Source organism: Cimex lectularius, unplaced genomic scaffold (assembly GCF_000648675.2).
Source record: "Cimex lectularius strain Harlan isolate CLEC.00 unplaced genomic scaffold, Clec_2.1 scaffold140, whole genome shotgun sequence".
Lineage (NCBI taxonomy): Eukaryota > Metazoa > Arthropoda > Insecta > Hemiptera > Cimicidae > Cimex > Cimex lectularius.
This window is the reverse complement of record NW_019392728.1, coordinates 765,257-786,006: the sequence shown is the minus strand read 5'-3', so window position 1 is coordinate 786,006 and position 20,750 is coordinate 765,257. Positions and strand designations below refer to the sequence as shown.

Genomic DNA, 20,750 nt, shown 5'->3' with positions numbered 1-20,750 from the left:
GCGATTAGTAACCGTTAGTCGATGATTATTCAGAAATCGTGAGATGCGGTCTGGTGAGATGTAGGTTCAAATGAAACTTTTTCAACCAAATAAAACTTTTTTCAATGAATTAAACCTTTTTTCAATCGAATGAAACTTTTTTCAATCGAATGAAACTTTTTTCAATCGAATGAAACTTTTTTCAATCGAATGAAACTTTTTTCAATCGAATGAAACTTTTTTTTCAATCAAATGAAACCATTTTTCAAGCAAATGAAACTTTTTTCAATCAAATGAAACCTTTTTTCAATCGAATGAAACTTTTTCAATCAAATGAAACCTTTTTTAATCAAATGAAAACATTTTCCAAGCAAATGATACCTAAAACCTAACGATAATAATTATGTAGAGGAATAAATAAATGACATTATAGTGCTAACAATAATTTTTATGATGATTCAATATTAATATTACAATAATTGAATTGTAAGGCTTAGTTACAAGAACGTTTCCTGTGAAGATTCATATTCATCAAACTTTTCTACATCCACCCCATCGAAGTTAAACTAAATGGGATAGAAAAGTGTTTTTGAGTGAGCAACAACTTTCTGTAATAGAAATTAGGAATGATTGAGTGGGTGTGGAGTTCAATCCTTTTTAAAAAGATGGTTCCTACTCACAGTAAGTTGTTTCGCAACCATCCGGATTTCGAGCCCTTTAGCTCATCATCAGGTTGAAGGGCGTTTTTGCGTTGGCGGGGTTATCAGCGGGTTCACTTTTGCAATTCATGTTGAGAGACATGTTTGTACAAACCCTTGGAAAATGGTTTCATTTGATTGAAAAAGTTTCATTTGATTGAAAAAAGTTTCATTTGCTTGAAAAATGGTTTGATTTGATTGAAAAAAAAAGTTTCATTCGAGTGAAAAAAGTTTCATTTGATTGAAAAAAGTTTCATTTTGTTGAAAAATTGTTTCATTTGATTGAAAAAAAGTCATGATTGCTCAAGTGGTAGAGCAGCGGCAAATCAAGCCGAAGATTGTGGGTTCGAATCCCGCTCGTGCTATTGACTTTTTATTTCAACTAAAAACTTTCATTTATTGTAATATATTAATTGGTCAAGCAGACCACGAAATTAGTGAATTTATTGAAAAAAAGGTTTCATTTGATTGAAAAAAGTTTCATTTGCTTGAAAAATGGTTTCATTTGATTGAAAAAAAGTCACGATAGCTAAAGTGGTAGAGCAGCGGCGTATCTAGCCGAAGATCGTGGGTCCGAATCCCGCTCATGCCATTGACTTTTTATCTCAACTAAAAACCTTAATTAATTGTAATATATTACTTGGTCAAGCGGACCACGAAATTAGTGAATTTATTGAAAAAAAGGTTTCATTTGATTGAAAAAAGTTTCAATTGTTTGAAAAAGTTTCATTCGATTAAAAAAAGTTTCATTCGATTGAAATAAAGTTTCGTTTGCTTGAAAATTGGTTTCATTTGATTGAGGAAAAAAAAGTTTCATTCGATTGAAAAAAGTTTCATTTGATTGAAAAAAGTTTCATTTGTTTGAAAGAGTTTCATTTGGTTAAAAAAATTTCATTCAATTGAAATAAAGTTTCGTTTGCTTGAAAAATGGTTTCATTCGATTGAAAAAGGTTTCATTTGATTGAAAAAGGTTTCATTTAATTGAAAAAAGTTTCATTTGCTTGAAAAAAAGTTTCATTTGATTGAAAAAAGTTTCATTTGATTGAAAAAAGTTTCATTCGATTGAAATAAAGTTTCGTTTGCATGAAAATTGGTTTCATTTGATTGAGAAAAAAAAGTTTCATTCGATTGAAAAAAGTTTCATTTGTTTGAAAACGTTTCATTTGATTAAAAAAAATTTCATTCAATTGAAATAATGTTTCGTTTGCTTGAAAAATGGTTTCATTCGATTGAAAAAGGTTTAATTTGATTGAAAAAAGTTTCATTTGCTTGAAAAAAGTTTCATTTGATTGAAAAAAGTTTCATTTGTTTGAAAAAGTTTCATTTGATTAAAAAAAATTTCATTCAATTGAAATAAAGTTTCGTTTGCTTGAAAAATGGTTTCATTCGATTGAAGAAGGTTTCATTTGATTGAAAAAAAGTTTCATTCGATTGAAAAGTTTCATTTGATTGAAAAAAGTTTCATTTGTTTGAAAAAGTTTCATTTGATTAAAAAAATTTTCATTCGATTGAAATAAAGTTTCGTTTGCTTGAAAAATGGTTTCATTCGATTGAAAAAAAGTTTCATTTGGTCGAAAAAAGTTTCATTTGCCTGAAAAATGCTACATATACCAAAATATTTGAGTTCCTTTACTAGTCCTAATTTTTCAACGTTCAAATGGATCAATTCAAATCAATGTGACTGTCGCCAGTTCTAGGTTCACCAGAATCTCGATTCTTTTGAATTCTGGCGGTTCCCAGTTCTCTTATAACCTTTGTTCTCGATCACTCTCCTTGACGTGTGGAATATACAGATGTTTTGTTTAGCAACACATTCTTGACTTACAAGTGTTTTTTTCCCTTTATAATCGGGAAACTGTTTTTTGTTTTCGTTTTTCCAGGCCAGGATGTACCAGATGCAATTCGAGCCTCGTCAACTTATGCAGGTTGAAAAAATACACCACGTTCCAAAGATGCTCCATCCACCGGTCATTCTGCCAGGTATGTGGGGCCTCCTTCCTGGCTATTTGACATCCCCTTCGTCGGTATATTTCGACAATCGACGACCCTTGAAAGTGCGATTAAAATAAATAGGGATTAACGAATAATCTCGGTCAAATCAAAGAGTATTTGTGATTGCGAAATAAATAAAAACAAACCCTGAGGTGACAAGGCCAGAACAAAAATAACAATCTTTATGTTCTAGAAGCAACTAGTATAAAAAAAGCTTTTCCTTTACAAACTAAACCTTTATGTATTTATATTAATAGAGAATTTTGTTATGGATACTCTCTGCGTTAAATCCTTCTTATCGTTTATAGTCCAACTATTCATATTTGACATGTTGGTCAGTTGTATCATGCAATTTCACCCCTTTCTTAGGTTTGTTTTACATTATTAATTATGATTATTCAGAAATCGTGAGATGCGGTCTGGTGTGATGTAGGTTTCAGAAAAACATTTTCTTTATCGTACCAACGTTTTGATCTTTATTGAGATCATCTTCAGGCCTGGGATTTACAAACATTGTTTACATTTAGCAAATACATGTAGGATGTGGAAAAAAGTGAATTTATACAATGCAAAATATATTTTTTATATTTCAAAATCCAACATATATAAACACAAAACAGCAATATCTCACTGGCACTCTCAACACGACACACAAGAATGGCGCAATTACACAGAAGACGAGCACTTTGAGTGAGTAGAAATACTTTGATTGAATATAAAAAATATAAATTCACTAATTTCGTGGTCCGCTTGACCAATTAATATATTATAATTAATTAAAGTTTTTAGTTGAGATAAAAAAGTTAATGGCACAAGCGGGATTCGAACCCACGATCTTCAGCTTGATACACCGCTGCTCTACCACTTGAGCTATCGTGACATTTGAAAAATGGCAAAAAGGAGGGAAAATTCAAAAGGTGGGGTTGAGATGGGAAGTTGGTGTCCGAGGGGATCGAGGTCAAGATAGCTCAAGTGGTAGAGCAGCGGCGTATCAAGCCGAAGATCGTGGGTTCGAATCCTGCTCGTGCCATTGACTTTTTGATCTCAACTAAAAACCTTAATTAATTATAATAAAAAATATATTTTGCATTGTATAAATTCTCTTTTTTCCACATCCTACATGTATTTGTTGAATTTAAACAATGTTTGTAAATCCCAGGATCTGATGATGATCTAAATAAAGATCAAAACGTTGGCACGATAAAGAAAATGTTTTTCTGAAATTCACTAGTTTTCGTGGTCCGCTTGACCAATTGATATTTTTAAATTAATTAAGGTTTTTAGTTGAGGTAAAAAAGTAAGTGTCACGAGCGGGATTTGAACCCACGACCTTTGGCCCATTTGTCATTCATTTGAAACTGAGACCTTTGCCTTACAGTGATCATCGTATCACTGCCTAAATCATTGCAGCCACCGATCCCCCTGGTTTTCCATCCCTAAAATCAATTATAAAAAGTGACTATCTAAAAGCCTTTGCATTTTTCTGTACTGTATCTGTTGAAGAAGTTCCCTTACTTCATAATTTTTGTCTACTTTTGAACAAAATTTCTTCAGTATATATTGTTTCATAATTATTCTTTTTATGTAAGGTCTTGGTTGAGTAGAAAAAATTAGTGTCAGGAGTGGGATTCGAAACCACGATGAACGGATTAATCTATATTATATGTACATTCAATGTAAATTATGTCTTAGAAACAGAAGAATATTTTATACATATAAAACTGATCTTATCTCTCTTACATATTTATATTATGAGTTTCTATAACAAAAACTACCCAACTTGGCATAACGAAGATCTTATTACAAGTTTTCTCATTTTCTAACAATTAAGAATGGAACAGTATTAAATAATAAAAACCAAATGTGTGTTTTGATCACAATCACTGCAATTTAGGTCTTGATATGATACCCGATTAACTGATTTCTTTTTTTTTTTAATTTTAGGAGTAAATGCTGGCGTACCTGTCGAAAACAAGCAGCCTCCCAAACAAAGGCGAAAAAAAACTAAGGGAAACAGAGAACAAGAAGTGGCTCTGCCAATGGTGTATATGTCTAATATATATTTTTGGTTAATATTTACAACCAATTGACAAAATTGTAGACACATTAAAAAAACACAATTTCAACAGTCAAAAATGATTTCTTTTGCCATTAGAATATTGTTCATGATATTAAAAGAAAATTAACTCTGGAAATGGCCCGATCTGATAATCTTATACAAAAGTACATCTCAATAAACAGTATTGTTTTGATTTAGCTGCGACAGAATTATAGACACATATTTTGTTTACAGTTATTTTAAAACTCCAAAGGTTTATTCAGTATTAACTGTACCGTGCCTTAGTAAAGTGATTACTGTGAGTTCATTTGGAGCAATTGAAAGTTATTTTAAAATGCCCAAAGGAAGAAGATTTTCTGATGAGGAGCGCCGGTTGATTCACTTTCTCAATGAAGATGGAATGAGCTGCTGAGATATTGCCCGACGCATAAAACGAAGTTTTTCATCGGTATCAAAGATAATACGACTAGGTAAAGACTACGGAAAAGGGCATAGCTCTGGAAGACCTCCTTTCTTGACCAGAAGAAACAAATCGCACATCCTGCACGTTGCTTCAAACGGCTTTTCGACTGCAAAAGCCATCGCAGAGAAGGCAGGTGTTGATGTTTCTGTTCGAACTGTTCAGAGATTCCTAAAAAAACTGAAAACTAGTCCAAAGAAAACTGAAACGCAAACCAGCTCTGAAACCCCACCACAAACTAGCCCGTGTCAAATTTTTTGAAAACCACATTTTGAAAAATGAAGATTATTGACGAAAAGTTATTTTTTCTAACAAAAAAAATTCAATTTGGACAGCCTGGACGGATATGCATACTACTTTCATGATCTAACTAGAGAAGAAAAAAAAAGTCTTTTGTTTTGGTGGTCAATCTGTTTTCTTTCAAAAAAAGTCAATTCGGAATATTACAAGAAATTACTGGATAAAGAAAAAACTAGTTTCAGCGGACTCCAATATTCCAGCAGGACAACGCACCCATACACAATGCAAAAATTGTTAAAGAATGGTTTTCACTGAACAGCATTGACAACTTGAATGGCCTGCACTCTTACCAGACTTGAATATTAAAATGTATAGGGAAAATTATCGAGGATGGATGGTATATCAAGACAACAGTACAACTCTGTCGACAAACTTAAAACAGCTGTCACCACTGCCTGGAATAATTTGCCTCTACATTTTATTCAAAATTTGTACAAAACCATTCCAGAAAGATTACTGGAAATAATAAAACTGAGTGGTAATGCCACAAAATATTATAAGCTGGTTTTAAATTGATTTTATCCCATGTGTCTATAACTTTGTCGCAGACAAAATCGTTTAATTTTAGTATTTTAATAATTTTTTCTCTTATTTACTGATAAATTAATATATTACAATTAATTAAGGTTTTTAGTTGAGATAAAAAAGTGAATGGCACAAGCGGGATTCGAACCCACGATCTTCGGCTTGATATGCCGCTGCTCTACAACTTGAGCTATCGTGACCTCGATCCACTCTGACACCAACTTCCCATCTCAACTGCACCTTTTGAATTTTCCCTCCTTTTTGCCATTTTTCAAATGTCGTGTAATCGGGTTGGATTCTCGACGACAAATGAAATTGCCACGGAGAGCATTAGTGAAGTATACTTAATTTTTAATCATTAAATTCACTAATTTCATGGTCCGCTTGACCAATTAAGATATTACAATTAATTAGGGTTTTTAGTTGAGATAAAAAAGTCAATGGCACGAGCGGGATTTGAACACACGAGTTCAAAAATTTTTGAAAAATGGCAAAAAGGGGGGAAAATTCAAACGGTGCTGCGGTTGTGATGGGAAGTTGGTGTCAGAGTGGATCGAGGTCACGATAGCTCAAGTGGTAGAGCAGCGGCGTATCAAGCTGAAGATCGTGGGTTCGAATCCTGCTCGTGCCATTCACTTTTTTATCTCAACTAAAAACCCTAATTAATTGTAATATATTAATTGGTCAAGCGGACCATGAAATTAGTGAATGAAAAATTAAAGTTTAATGAAAAAAAATATTTATTTCATGTGTTTTGAATAAATATTTATAGTACAAACCCATTACATTAAAAAATCATAACAATTAGGGGTGTATCTATAATTTTGTCACTCGGTTGTAGAAGTGTGATGTTATCAGATACAAAGTTTATTAAAATTGATCATCTGAAATAATGTAGTTGTAGATGTGTAATTGGGGAGGTCTATTAATAACAACAAAGTTCTTTCTTTCTTACCTAATTTTTTTTATAGTATTAAAAGGTTTAGTTGTTATTAGGAACAGAGAATAAGAAGTGGTTCTGTCAATGGTGTATATGTCTAATATATATTTTTGGTTAATATTTAGAAGTATAGAAGAAAATTAATACTTTTTTCATTGTTTAGATAACATTTCATAAGGAAAACTTTGATGATCAATCCGTTGAATTTTGCGAACAAGTCAAGATGGATGCAGTCAAATATGCAATGATAGATACTGTAATATAAAGTAATAATACAAATGTTTGTAAAAATTAGTAATTAAAATAGGAATTTTTAGGTATTGAACGATGTTGCCGCTGTATATAGGAAACTTTTGCCTGGTTTGGTGCCTCAATTGTATGGTTCTTCATATACTGGGATTGCATTCAAGAACAGTGACATTGATGTTCATTTACATTGTCGTAAGATTTAAAAAAAAAGTGTTTATTTAACAATAGCAAAGGACAGCATTCTGAGCTTCTTATTGTTAAATTTTCCAGATGGTGATGATATTCCAGACGATCTTTTTATAAAAACTAGTGGTGGTATATTGAGAAGGAGCCCCAAATTCAGGTATACGATTAAAGTCGCTAATGCAAAGGTGCCTGTCATGAAAACAATTCACCAATCCGGAATTGAATTAGACATCAGTGCCACGTCTCAGAATTCTGTACATAACAGCATTTTGATTAAACACATAATGGATTCAGATGTGAGAATTAAGCGTTTGACTATGTTGATTTCATACTGGGCCAAAAGGAATTTAATTTCGGGTAGGAATTTATTTACAAGCTATTCAATTGTTTTGTTGGTTATTTTCTATTTACAAAAAATTGAACCACCAATGTTACCACCTTTGAGACAGATTTTATACCGTCGAGAATCCATCGGTTGGCCGTATGCAGTGCGGAATGATGCTAAATTAGTACCTTACATAAACAAATCCACTTTAAGTGATCTTTACAAGGGATTTTTTTATTTTTATTACAACAAGGATTTCTCAAAAGTTGTAATATCTCTTTATGCTGGGACAGAAATATCTCTAGAAGATCTATCAAATTACCAGACGTTGTCAAGCGATTTCAATTCGTACAAAAGACAAATAGCACTAGGAAAATCTCCTTTTGTGTACACTCACTGCATTCACGTTCAAGATCCGATTGAACTCTATGTAAATACGACCAGGCGTGTTATTCCGAGTCTTTTGCGAAAATTTCAAGAAACGCTTAAAAGATTCGTTACGAATACGAGTTTGCTGCCGAACTCTCAATGGCTTCCCATAATGACAACCGAGAAACCAATAGAACTTCAAAAACCCATTAAAATGTATATCTCCTATCCGAAAGATGAAATAACTAAAGTCGGAAATTTTAACCAAGATTTCAATACAGCTTGTAAATTGCTCTTATTCAATGTAGAAGTGCTGAATCAGAATAAATTTCAAAAACTAGAAGACGGTAATAAACGCAGGCCAATGCTTGAGTACTCGCTAAGCACTGACAAATACCTATTTACAAAAGATTTCAGAGTCCTTTTCAACAATCTAACTAACGGCCTCATATCTTGCGAACAGTTCAAACATAAATTACAGGAATCAACCGCCAAAAACCAAATAGTTACCAAATTTAAGCTTCAAGCCATGGTGAATATTGATATGGAAAGTCTGAGCTCTTCAAAGAAAAAAGTATCAGCCGAAGGTGAAAATAACATAGGCGTAGCTGCCGAATTTGTAAATGGAAACCAATGTGAAGATGTGATCTTTGCAGAAATTGTTCATTGGACGAAACAGTACATCAATCCATTGATAAATATTGTAAGAAAAATTCGAAAGGGCGAGGTTATACCTAAAATTACAGAAGCCAAACCAAAATTAAATAAAGATAATACAAATAAAGATAATAAAGATAAAGATAATAAAGCTAAAGATAATAAAAATAAAGTGAATAAAAATAAAGTGAATAAAAATGAAGATAATAAAAATAAAGTGAAAAAAATTGAAGATAATAAAACTAAAGATAATAAAAATGAAGAAGAAATGGTTATTGATTAGCCCTCTCCTAAAAAGAGTAATCCTTTTCTTCTGTATATATGTTGATGAATATGATCTTGACTGAGCTTTTTTTCTTGTGCTTTTTGTACTTTCACAGAGCTTCTATTAATAAAAATAACTAAAATAACAAGTTTATTTTGTAAATAACAAAACATACTTTGATCTCACAGAAATTTTTAATACTAGATGACACATATTTATAATGTACAGGTTTTAATTTAATATTTCAAATGATATTTTTCAGGCATTATTAATACATTAGTTGAAGTAAATATTCTACCAATTAATTTATTAATTAATTTAAATATTCTATATTTTATAAATGGGTTATAATTAATTCTACTAGTTTTCGTGGTCCGCTTGACCAATTTTATCTTGACTAAAAACATTAATTAATTGAAAGTTATAATTAATGTTAATTCTTTTATCAGGCATGTAATCGTAACTAATATGCTCAAGCAAATCTTATATACTGTTATTTAATCGTAAATATTGAATTTGTATTATATGTTAATGAAACTGTACTTTCTTGTGTGATTTTGAAAAGTTACTTATTTGTTATAAGTATATGTATTATGAAAATGTATTTATTGTATATATAAATTTTTGTCCACTCCTTTTAGCATTTGTTTTCTTTTTGTTTGATTTTAAAGCCTATCATTAGAAAGTTAAGCATTTTCTAACATGCCTATGTTATAAATTGACACTTACTTTTTCATTTTTAATTTTAATTTTTGTCAATCATCTTGAATCATGATGACAATTTTTTATTGTCATCACACCTTGTTTTTATGTGTACGACAGCATCTTCGTAACCACATATCGAAATATTTCTGTAAATATGTTTTATGTTACTTTTATAATGGGTTTAAGATTACAGTTGTGTATAATGCCAATAAAAAGTATTGTATTCATTGTATTTAATTTAAACCGAATGTTCTTTCTTCTCCAATTTATTCTTGGATTCAATCACAATCAAGAAAATTCACTATTCTTTATCCAATCTTCATTTTAATAGTTGATAAAGATTTTCTGTTTAGTTTGTTATAACGTTTTATCATTTATATTCTAGAAGTGTCTTTGAGGAACAAACAAGTTCTTACAATCTAATATTCAAAAAAGATTTTATAATTTATTAATTAATTTAATGTGACAATATATTGCAAAAAGTGATGTTTTATATAAAAACAAATTATTGACCCAGTCCCATTTTTTGTGTTATTTTAGTGTCTAATGGCAAAGTTTGCACTAAAGTTCTAATGGCATAAAACAAAATGGCAAAGTTTGCACCGATGAGGATGTTTTTTCTTTTTAACCTGAACTTGGCTAGTTTTGGATTGACAGATTGAAATAATTGGAAAATGTTGGCCTTGATCAAGGTTGAATTCATAATTCTCGTACTCAACAGCGACCCATTCGGGTTTTTTTAACATTAAAATGCTATTTAAAAAAAATATCTTCAATATCTCTTAGAAACTGGATGGATCAAATTTTCGCTCAACCTTAAGAAAATGGCAGAGTAGAAAATATCCATGGCTTTTTTGAAAACTCAAATTTATTGTTGACTTTTGTTATAAGACATATCAAAGCTCGCTAGATTCGAAAAAAAACAACAACAAAAGATGCTAAAATACCGGCAGATTGTAATAAAAGCAACTTGGTCAACAAAAGTGGTCTAATCAAATTACACAATAAAACATGGACATGGTTTTGGGCTAGTTTTTTTGTGACAGTTTTCATGCTGCTGGGTAATTGTGTAAGGATAGGTTAAAATTTTGGCTTAGGTTAGATTAAATTTTGGTTCAGTTAGAGACAGGTTAGCTTAAAATATGGGTTTATGTTAAGGACGGGTTAGGATAAACCTTTGTTTAGGAAGGCTGGAGACAGGTTGAATAAAAGTTTGGGTTAGGGAGGGATTGCATTAAAGCTGTGGTTAGGAAGTTTTGGGTAGGATGAATAAAAGTTTTGGTTAGGGAGGGATTAGATTAAAGCTGTGGTTAGGAAGTTTTGGGTAGGATGAATAAAAGTTTCGGTTAGGTTAAGTTTTGGTTCGGTTAGATACTGGTTAGCTTAAAATTTAGGTTTGAGTTAGGTGTAGTAAAATTTAGGTTAGTGTACATATCCACGATTAAACGGTTTTCTGTGAAGAAAATGTCCTAGTGCGTTTCCTTAATATTTTTTTTATTTTCTTGTCCATCTTTTCTCTTTTTATAGTTGAAAATTTGGTTTTGTTAGGCGCTATTATTTGTCATTAAAAAAATAAATAAAATTCATGATTTTGCGACGTTTCGGCTAGCCTGGGCCTTTGAAGACTTTAAATATGATTATATAAATACATATATTAAAAATCTTTTATGAGTAGAACCATCATTTTGAATTGATTTGATGTACTCACTCCATCATTCCCAATTTTTATTAGCGAAGCAATAATTCTCATCTTTACAGTTAAAGTTCCTGCCCTTTTATTCCTTATCCTATGAGACGGATAGGAAGAGGCAACTACAAATTGAATTACAAAAAGGGGCAATTACAAATTAAAACAATCGTTTTAACCTTATTTTCATACATTTGGGAATGTGAATACAAATGATTACATCTAGATTGGCATGGAGTCTACATCCCCCAGGTCACAGGGCTAACATGCCTGTATCCTCCTTCTGTCCGACGCGAACCATCCCTCAACAACATCCAGGTCCCAAGGAGCCAACTCGTCCCCACATGCAAGGTGGCTTAGATATCCACTTTACACTCTGTGAAAAATCTGAACATGATACGCCGACAAACTGCCTGAAGCCACAATTGTGTTAAAACTAAATGGTTTTACTATCTCTAATGTGGTGTTGTTAGGTATGGAAAAAGTATTTGACTCCATGTAGCATGATGGCATGATTCACACTTATAAAATATAAATTTCCAAATTATACTGTGAAAATTATTCACGCTTACCTAAAAAATAGAACCTCTGAATCCATCAACATCTCTGTGCCAGACCTTTCAACGTTTTGGATGGTATATCAAACACAAAATATTTAAACATTTAATAAATACCCAACACAACCATCTGTGATAAGCACTCTAATGTGATTAACATTCCTACTCCATTATAAAATATTAAACTATATACTGTGATTGTGATAAATACAAATCTAATTATTTAATTAATATTATATTTTTAGTTTATTATTATTTTATTAATGATTTATATAAGCTCAAATCTGCACACGCATATACCTACATACACATGTGTACAGAGTGGAGATTATCATTTCTCACAGTTCACTGGCAATTCCAACTTTTGTCATTTACAAAAATTTTCTGCCAGGTCTCGAGGATCACTGGTGTTCGGGTCCGAACAGCTGCCTAGGTCGGGCTCCAGAGGCTATCAACAGCTAGGTCATTTCAGCCATAAATGCAGTTAGTTCCTAAATTCATTCACGCTCTCACTCTCCCTTAAAAATTCATTTTTTCTTATTCACATGCCATTAACTCAGTTGGGGTACTCGATATTGTTCTTTACACATATTGTACCACTAATCTAATTGAGGGTCGATGGGGTGCTCGATATTCCACTAAAGAAATTCTTACATCAAACATTCACGCTAATAAATGCATTCCCTCTCAATACATGCTAGAGGCACAAAACTATAGAATTATATACAATACTAGATGTAAGAATTTATTTGCCCTTGATCTACCAACGAGGTAGCAAATTTAGTTTGTTTTATAAATTTTAAATTTAGCAGTTTTTGAAAGATTTAGTGTTTGTTCTTTAATCAAAAATTAAATTGAAAGTTTTACAACGGCGCCTTCTCAAAGGGAATTTTACACTCTTTTCAATGCTTTTTTTTGCATTCCCCAAAAACGAATAGTTCAAGAGCTACGAGAAGACCTGACGAAATTTATTGTACGAGTAGTGAATCATATTGTACAACAATATTTTTTTATCTCAACCAAAACCTTAATTAATTGAAAAGAATTTATTTGGTCAAGCGGACCACGAAACCTAATAAAATGTAATAACCAAAATGAAGTATACTTCACTAAAGCACTCCGTGGCCATTTCATTTGTCTCCAAGAATCAAAAATATTACACGACATTTGCAAAATGGCAAAAAGGAGGGAAAATTCAAAAGGTGGGGTTGAGATGGGAAGTTAGTGTACGAATAGCTCAAGTGGTAGAGTAGCGGCGTATCTAGCCGGAGATCATGGGTTCGAATCCCGCTCGTGACACTGACTTTTTTATGTCAACCAAAACCGTAATTAATTGAAAAGAATTTATTTGGTCAAGCGGGCCACGAAACCTAATAAAAAAAATCCCGCATAACCTTGAAATACATGCCAACAAAGACTGAAAACCATATTTAAAAAGTAAATTATTTAAAATAGTTTATATTCTCGGCTCCTAGGACCATTTGGCAAGAATGATCCCACATACGTAGATCGTCACCTTGTTAGAAAAAAAAACGAAAAAAAAAAACAAACATCGACATGAAAAACATTCGTTCTTTCTCCATCGAAGTAGCAAAGAGATGTTTAAAAACAAGCACCAAGCATGCACAAGTGTGGCAAGTTCACTAATATCTTCATCATACCGTTTTTTAATCTGGATTTAATAAATCAATATAAACTGCTGAAAAATGAATAGAGATATATGTAATTTATTCTTATTGTAATAATTTTAATTAAATTAACCGATATTTATGTTTAATTAAGAATTATAAACATGAAGATTACTCGTTTTGTAAACGAACACCTTTTCTCCATTTTAATCCAGATGTATTCTCTTTAACCATGGAAAGACACCATATTGAACCAGACGTTCGCAATATTATTGTGAGAATAAGTCATTGAGGTCACCAGCAGGTGGATATCCAGAGCAGTTGGCGTTTCTCAGAGCGTGGTCTCCCGGGCTTTAGCGTGGTCTTCCAAAAGACTGGAAGTGCCTGTAGGATGCCTGGTAGTTGATCTCAGCGCACTACAACGCCGAGGGAGGACAGAAATATTGCATTGCTGCAAGACGGAACCGTGCCCGCCAGATCCTAAATGACGTACAAGATGTTTTGGCAAAGCTTTTATCAAAACAAAGGATTCGTAATAATTTGTGGGATGTTGGCCGTTGAGACGACCTGCAACTCTGGAGAATATGGTGCAGCGAACGCCTAGAAGAGAACAATTGGTTACTGATGAGTCGCGTTTCTGTCTGTATAGTGAGAGCAGGCGCCGAAGTGTCTTCCGAGAACGGAAGATGCATACAATGCCTCAGTTCTTGTTACTTTCAGTGCAGTTTGGAAGAGGCGGTGTAACTGTCTGGGCTGGGATTTACTCTCGAGGATGAACTGGGCTCTGTATTGTTGAAGGTAATCTACCGCAGTCCGTTGTGTCCAAGAAATTATCGAGGAATGCATCCCTCAAACCAGGTCTCTCATTGACAGCGATTTTTCGATTTCTGGATGACAATGCCATGCCTCATAGAGGCAGAGTTGTTCATCAATGTTTAGAAAAAGCACCTTCCCCTTCTCGCAATGTCTTCCGACCTGAATACCATTGAGTACATGTGGGATGCATTGCAGAAAAGGATTTTCGATCCGTAGCTAGTGACCTGCAACAACTGAGTGCAGCGTTGCAACATCTATGGAGTGAAATTCCTTACGAAATTAGTGACAACCATAATTAACAGTGTGCCTGACAGGTGCACTGAGGTTTTAGCTAACAGAAGACATTATACAGGGTATTAATTGTTTAAAAAAATTGTGTACAATAAACAAAATTATGTAATTAAAATCTTTTATTTTGGTATTTTTCCAAATACCTTAATTCAATTTCCCTTCATTAAAAAAACATATGTAATACATTTTAATGCAATTTATAATAAAAATAAAATAAAAATGCTAGGGGAAAAATTGGCAATATCCCTATTCATATTTGAGCAGATTAATAAAAGAAGTTTAAGACAAAATCATATATTTTATAAAACAATGTTGTTAAACGAATGAAAAAATAATACATAATGTGTGGTGTTTAGTGACCGTTAGTTAACGATTATTCGGAGATCGTGAGATGCGGTCTGGTGTGACATTGGCTTTAGAAAAAGATTTTCTTTATCGTGCCAACGTTTCGATCTTTATTGAGATCATCTTCAGTGAATTTATACAATGCAATAACACCCTAGACCACGACTAGAGTTACCTCAAGATTAAGCAATTAAAAGGCGTTACAGGAAAATCGTTGATATCGACCATCCAACCTTATTTATAAAATGTTTTGTCAAGCAAGTCAAAAAAAGAGTGTTCCATTCATATAACAAATCATTTTTAAAATGAAATTGAACTTAAATTGTACTTGGGATGGTTTCATTAGTCTGTCATTTGGTCATTGCACCATCGTTACTGGTGAGTTTAGGTGTTATTTGTTATAAATTAAATACAATAATTGATCTGAAGATGGCGGGAAGCTGACAATCGTAAACCAGTGAGCACAGAAGGGAGCTGTTGGGTGATCACTGTTGAGCAGTTCAACTTGTTAAACGACAAATACCACCAACTAAGAAGACCATCATAACTTATAAAAAGGACAGTCGCAATAAAAAATGCACATACAACCAGTGAAGAAAGGCGTGATAATGTGAAACAAGTACATTTCATGACACACAGCAGCAGAACAGCGTTATTTTTCAATTCAATTATTTTCTTACAATCTTCATTGGCTAGTATAAAATTTTATTCGTTGAAAAGCTACTAGTGAATGTAAAACCAGCGTGAATGGACATACACTGTAATGTGATCAATGTTGATCAGTTCAACTATCATAATAATATTCGGAGATCGTGAGATGCGCTCTGGTGTGACGAGGTTTTAGAAAAACATTTTCTTTATTGTGCCAACGTTTCGATCTTTATTGAGATCATCTTCAGGGCATGGGATTTATAAACATTGTTTAATTACGAATACACTTTGAATGTGAAAAAAGAAAATGGCACGATAAAGAAAATGTTTTTCTAAAACCTACGTCACACCGGACCGCATCTCACGATCTCCGAATAATCACAATAATAAATATTAAATGTATGTAATTAATAAATATTATCAAAATGTATTAAATTTTTCTCAACTGAGTATTGTTAGCTGATTGCAAGCCGGACGTTTTTTTTTTCACGTAGACCAAGCCCTCTTTTGGGCTTATGAAAAAGACACGTTTTCGTCCAATTGTGAATTAAGAAAAGGGTGTGGTGAACCTTTTTTACAACGGTACAAGGAAGTTCGCGAAGGTCGTTATTACGAGTGGGGGCTGTCAGCTATATATATATGCCTACTATTTACCTATTTAATCCAGGACCTTCAATCCGAAGTTAATCCAACTTACCAAAATGAAATTTTTCGTAAGTATATTTTTTTTATTGTAATAAATTTTTTTATTCAATCACATTGAATACATTTTTACTATAAATATATGAAAATATTTTTCTTGTGCAATGTGCTTGGAAAACAGTTTGTCTTGAATTATTTTTGGTCGTTCGAAATTGTCGCAATTCTTGATTTTTTCCCCTAAACAAATATGATAATTTTGTCCTTTTGTAGAACTAAAATAATTCTAACATGTTAATAAATACATATGATCGATAATTTAAAAGGATTAAACGAAATTTATTAAACATGCATTTTAGGTCTGTACAATTAAATGCATGAAGGTTCAAAAATAAAATTCTCTTAGCGATTCTGCAATTTCCGACTTCATCTACAAAATCATATAAATTAATCGACTTTTTTTGTAAACATTATTTTGAAAATTGATTTCTTCCATAAAAGTATACTTATTTTAGGTTACCGGAGAAACAGTTGATAAACAAAATTAATATTCTTTCATTAAATATATATTATTTTTTTTTTTACGAGGGTTCGCAACAGCAGAAATCATATAAGCCCCTTGGGTGCCGGTGTTTTTGAAAAAAGTCCATTTGTAAGTATGTCGGGTTCGAATGCAGGGCCGCTGGATTCGAACCCGGGACCTTTACCTTACAGTGATGAGCGCCGTGTTAACGCCTAAACCGCTGCGGCCACCGACGCCCTCCAAAACATATACTTTTTATATAACTTGTTAATATTCTATAATTGCCTGTCTGAAAGTTTAAAGGAATAACCTAAGGATGGACATCGAACCTAAAATGTACTAAAACTATATCAAACATTAACAAGCAGAGGTCCTACCCAAGAAGAACATAAATGAAAACTAAAATACAATTTTTTCCACGATATGTTTAAAATAAATATGTGTATTGTTTTGATGTTATTTGTTGAAATTTTGGCTACCGTGTAGGCGTATTTACTTAGATCAAAATATGACTTTTCGATACGGTGAGCATTTTTGGCTCTATTAAATTAATTATATTACATTTTATTTTTGGCAACGTACTCTTTCAGAAACAAAGAAGCATCACGACCTCATAAAAAGGACTGGACTTCACAGAATTCACACATACAAATTGAAAATTGCGAAATAGCAAAACTCGTCAGGATAGCCCAGAGAGAACAAGATCAAAATGATCAGAAACAAACCAAATTTCAAAAATAAAATACATGGACTTTTTAAATCAAATTATGGAAATTCCAGAAGAAGCTTCCTATTCTTGTTTATTACCCCCCCCCCATAAAGTAAATGCGCCTTTTTAAACATATACATTTTTTTCACAGTGATAACAAAATATCCGGTTTTTAATTAAAATATCGATAGTTTATGATCGACAGCTGAAGAATCTTTTTGTAATAGATAACTTTTGTAATTTGTGATGTACTGATAATATATTTTCTTTACGTAGGCTTAGAGTATACTGTATGGAGACCAAATACATATAGGGTTTTTATTTAACATATCAATATATTGAATATATCGAATATCGATACCCATCTATGGAGGAATTTACTTGTCGTTATTTATTACCCGTAAGAAATACAGCTTTTTTTCTTTATCCACTATACTTTTATTGTTATTGTATAAAAGTCCGTTTTTATAGGTTAATATGTATAAAACGAAAAAATGGCGTTTTTCGTTAATATATCGATATTTTGTATGTGTGGAATATCGATACTCATCCATGAAAAAAGAAACACTTTGTTTCTTTCTGTAACACAATTCATTTTTGTTTGTAACAAAATTTGTTTTTAATGAAAGTTAAACTAGCCAGAAATATACATACTGAAAACAAATATCAAAGTTTTTAGTTAAAATATCGATATGAAATATCGATAAAAATACACAAAGGAACCTACTTCATTGTTTCTTTCTCTAACACACTTTCTTTGTTGTAACAAAGTCTTTTTTATTTAGTAGTTAATAAATAGTTCGAGAAGAATAAACGTTATAATTTTAAGGAAATAGTGTGATATATTTTTTTATCTGCCCAATAAAATAAAATAGAAGATAAAAAAATAATTAGGCGCTTTCAAAGTTTTTAGTTAAAATATCGATATAATACACAAAGTAACCTACGTCATTGTTTCTTTCTCTAACACACTTTCTTTGTTGTAACAAAATCTTTTTTTATTTAGTAATACATAGTTCGAGAAGAATAAAAGTTATAATTTTAATGAAATAGTTTGAAATATTTTTTTATCTGCCCAATAAAATAAATAGAAGATAAAAAATAATTAGGCGCTTTCAAAGTTTTTAGTTAACATATCGATATGAAATATCGATAATAATACACAAAGGAACCTACGTCATTGTTTCTTTCTCTAACACACTTTCTTTGTTGTAACAAAGTCTTTTTTTATTTTGTACTTAATACATAGTTCGAGAAGAATAAAAGTTATAATTTTGAGGAAATAGTTTGAAATATTTTTTTATTTGCCCAATAAAATAAAATAGAAGATAAAAAAATAATTAGGCTCTTTGAAAAAGATTGTCGGAAATCTTGTAAACGTAATCATGTATATTTTTTGTTAAATGTTCCGCATTTTGTCTTGCTTGTAAAACCTGTTCTGACGATAATTTATTTTTATATAGGCCGTTCTCCTCGCCGTTGTAGGCGCTGCTTCAGCTGGACTCGCTCCGGTCCTCCTTCCCAAAGTCAACGTCGCCCCGACCCAGGTCAACGTTGTCAGACAGCCCGTCACCGTGACGCAGCCAGAGCTCGTCTACAGGAACGTTCCCGTGCCAGTTAAGGCCGTTGCATACACCAACCCCGTCGTTTCCACCCCAGTAGTCGCCGCCCCCGTAGTCGCTGCTTACGCCGCTCCCTACGCCCACGCTCCTTTGACCACCTTTTGGTGATTTTTTCAATCCTAAATAAATACAATTTAAAAAACGGTTCTCTTTTGTTTCTTTTATTATTAATATTAATTAACGCTACAAAGATCAACTATCCTTCAAACCTATTCAGTCTCCCCTTGCAATGCAGGAGAATCGAACGAAACAGCTAGTTGCTGTCTACTCACCAAATTAGTGTACTGGCTGATAAGGTACCGATTCCCAGCATACCTCGTCAAACTAGTGCACTCATACCTTAGCAATCGGTTTTTCCGAGTCACCCTCAACGAAGCGATTTCTCCCCCTTTTAGCATAGCAGCAGGCGTGCCACAGGGATCAATCTTGGGACCATATCTACAATACAATTAAATTCTGTCAAGCAACACTGTTCGCAGATGATATAGCGCTTCAATCTTCCTCCTAGAGACAATGCGGCATTACGAACAGGCTGAACAACAAAATAAAAAAAATAAGTCGCTTCTGTCTAAGGTGGAAGCTACAGATTAACGTTCCAAAATGTGAGGCGATCCTATTCACAAAGAGGCGCCCCTCAATAAGATCAACAGTTAACATTAATGGAACTCTCATCTCATGGTCAGAAAAGGTAAGCTACCTATGCTTAATTTTAGATAGAAAATATCACTTTGACCCTAATATAAAAAATAGGATCGCAAAAGCCAAACTAGCCATCAGAATTCCCACAATTGGCTAATGAATCAGGGTTGTCAATGCAGTAATAATCGCCTTATTTATAAGGCGGTTTTCGAACCCATGCTGCATTACGCATGTCCTGTATGGAGTTTTACATGCAAAACATATCTGCTAAAAATAAAAAGGATGCAGAACAAATTCTTAAGCCTAGTCACATCATCTCGCAGACGAACCAGAATAGACCAACTCCACAACGAATCTGACATATCTTGGATTTACGACGCGGTGAATGCGCAAGTGGCGTCATTCCTTAGGGAGACTCTAAACACAAAAGAGGGAAAGGAAGAAAATAGTCACCGATCATTTCGGTCTGCCTATCTTAGCTGGGTTTGCCTATCAGACGCGCTTCGGCATTTCGCCATCTTCAGTGTGTCTCCTCAGACAAAGCGACCCCGCAAGCCTTGGATATTAAAAATATACACTGGGCCACCAACCTAGCTCGCAGTGAGGTTGATTACTTAAACAAGAAACTCTCTAGGCTGTATAGTTAATTTTTTTCTAGATTGGCCTGGTCTGCGAGATGATTAACTGAAATTTGGTCGTTACCGATAATTGTGGATTTTCTATCCTCGCTGGGTGGTCTGACAGTTTGAGTTGACTGAACCCAAACTCTAACACTGAAGATGGTGGAATGCCGAACCAAGATAGCAAAAGGACATATTTTAAAATTAAAAACATATTAGTTCATACTAATCCAGCATAAACCCTAAACGGATTTAGAAATAGCTTCATTGCTTTTATGAATATAGTCTGAAAAACATTAAATTTATTTAACGAC

The 20,750-nt window shown here is 32.8% G+C and overlaps 2 protein-coding genes across 2 annotated transcripts; both read left to right on the top strand.

Annotated features, from left to right (window-relative positions):
• Window positions 1-2,428: 2,428 nt before the first annotated feature.
• LOC106665278 lies at window positions 2,429-9,952 on the top strand. Its single transcript, XM_014391599.2, has 5 exons — window positions 2,429-2,657; window positions 4,614-4,711; window positions 7,117-7,209; window positions 7,271-7,394; window positions 7,473-9,952. Exons 1-5 carry the CDS (start codon window positions 2,564-2,566, stop codon window positions 9,020-9,022), a joined length of 1,959 nt encoding a protein of 652 aa, XP_014247085.1. The 5' UTR covers window positions 2,429-2,563; the 3' UTR covers window positions 9,023-9,952.
• Window positions 9,953-16,346: 6,394 nt separating this feature from the next.
• Window positions 16,347-19,323, top strand: LOC106665211. The gene is made up of 2 exons (XM_014391472.1): window positions 16,347-16,397; window positions 19,019-19,323. The coding sequence occupies exons 1-2, from the start codon at window positions 16,386-16,388 to the stop codon at window positions 19,283-19,285; spliced, it is 279 nt and encodes a 92-aa protein (XP_014246958.1). The 5' UTR covers window positions 16,347-16,385; the 3' UTR covers window positions 19,286-19,323.
• The last annotated feature ends 1,427 nt before the right edge of the window (window positions 19,324-20,750 follow it).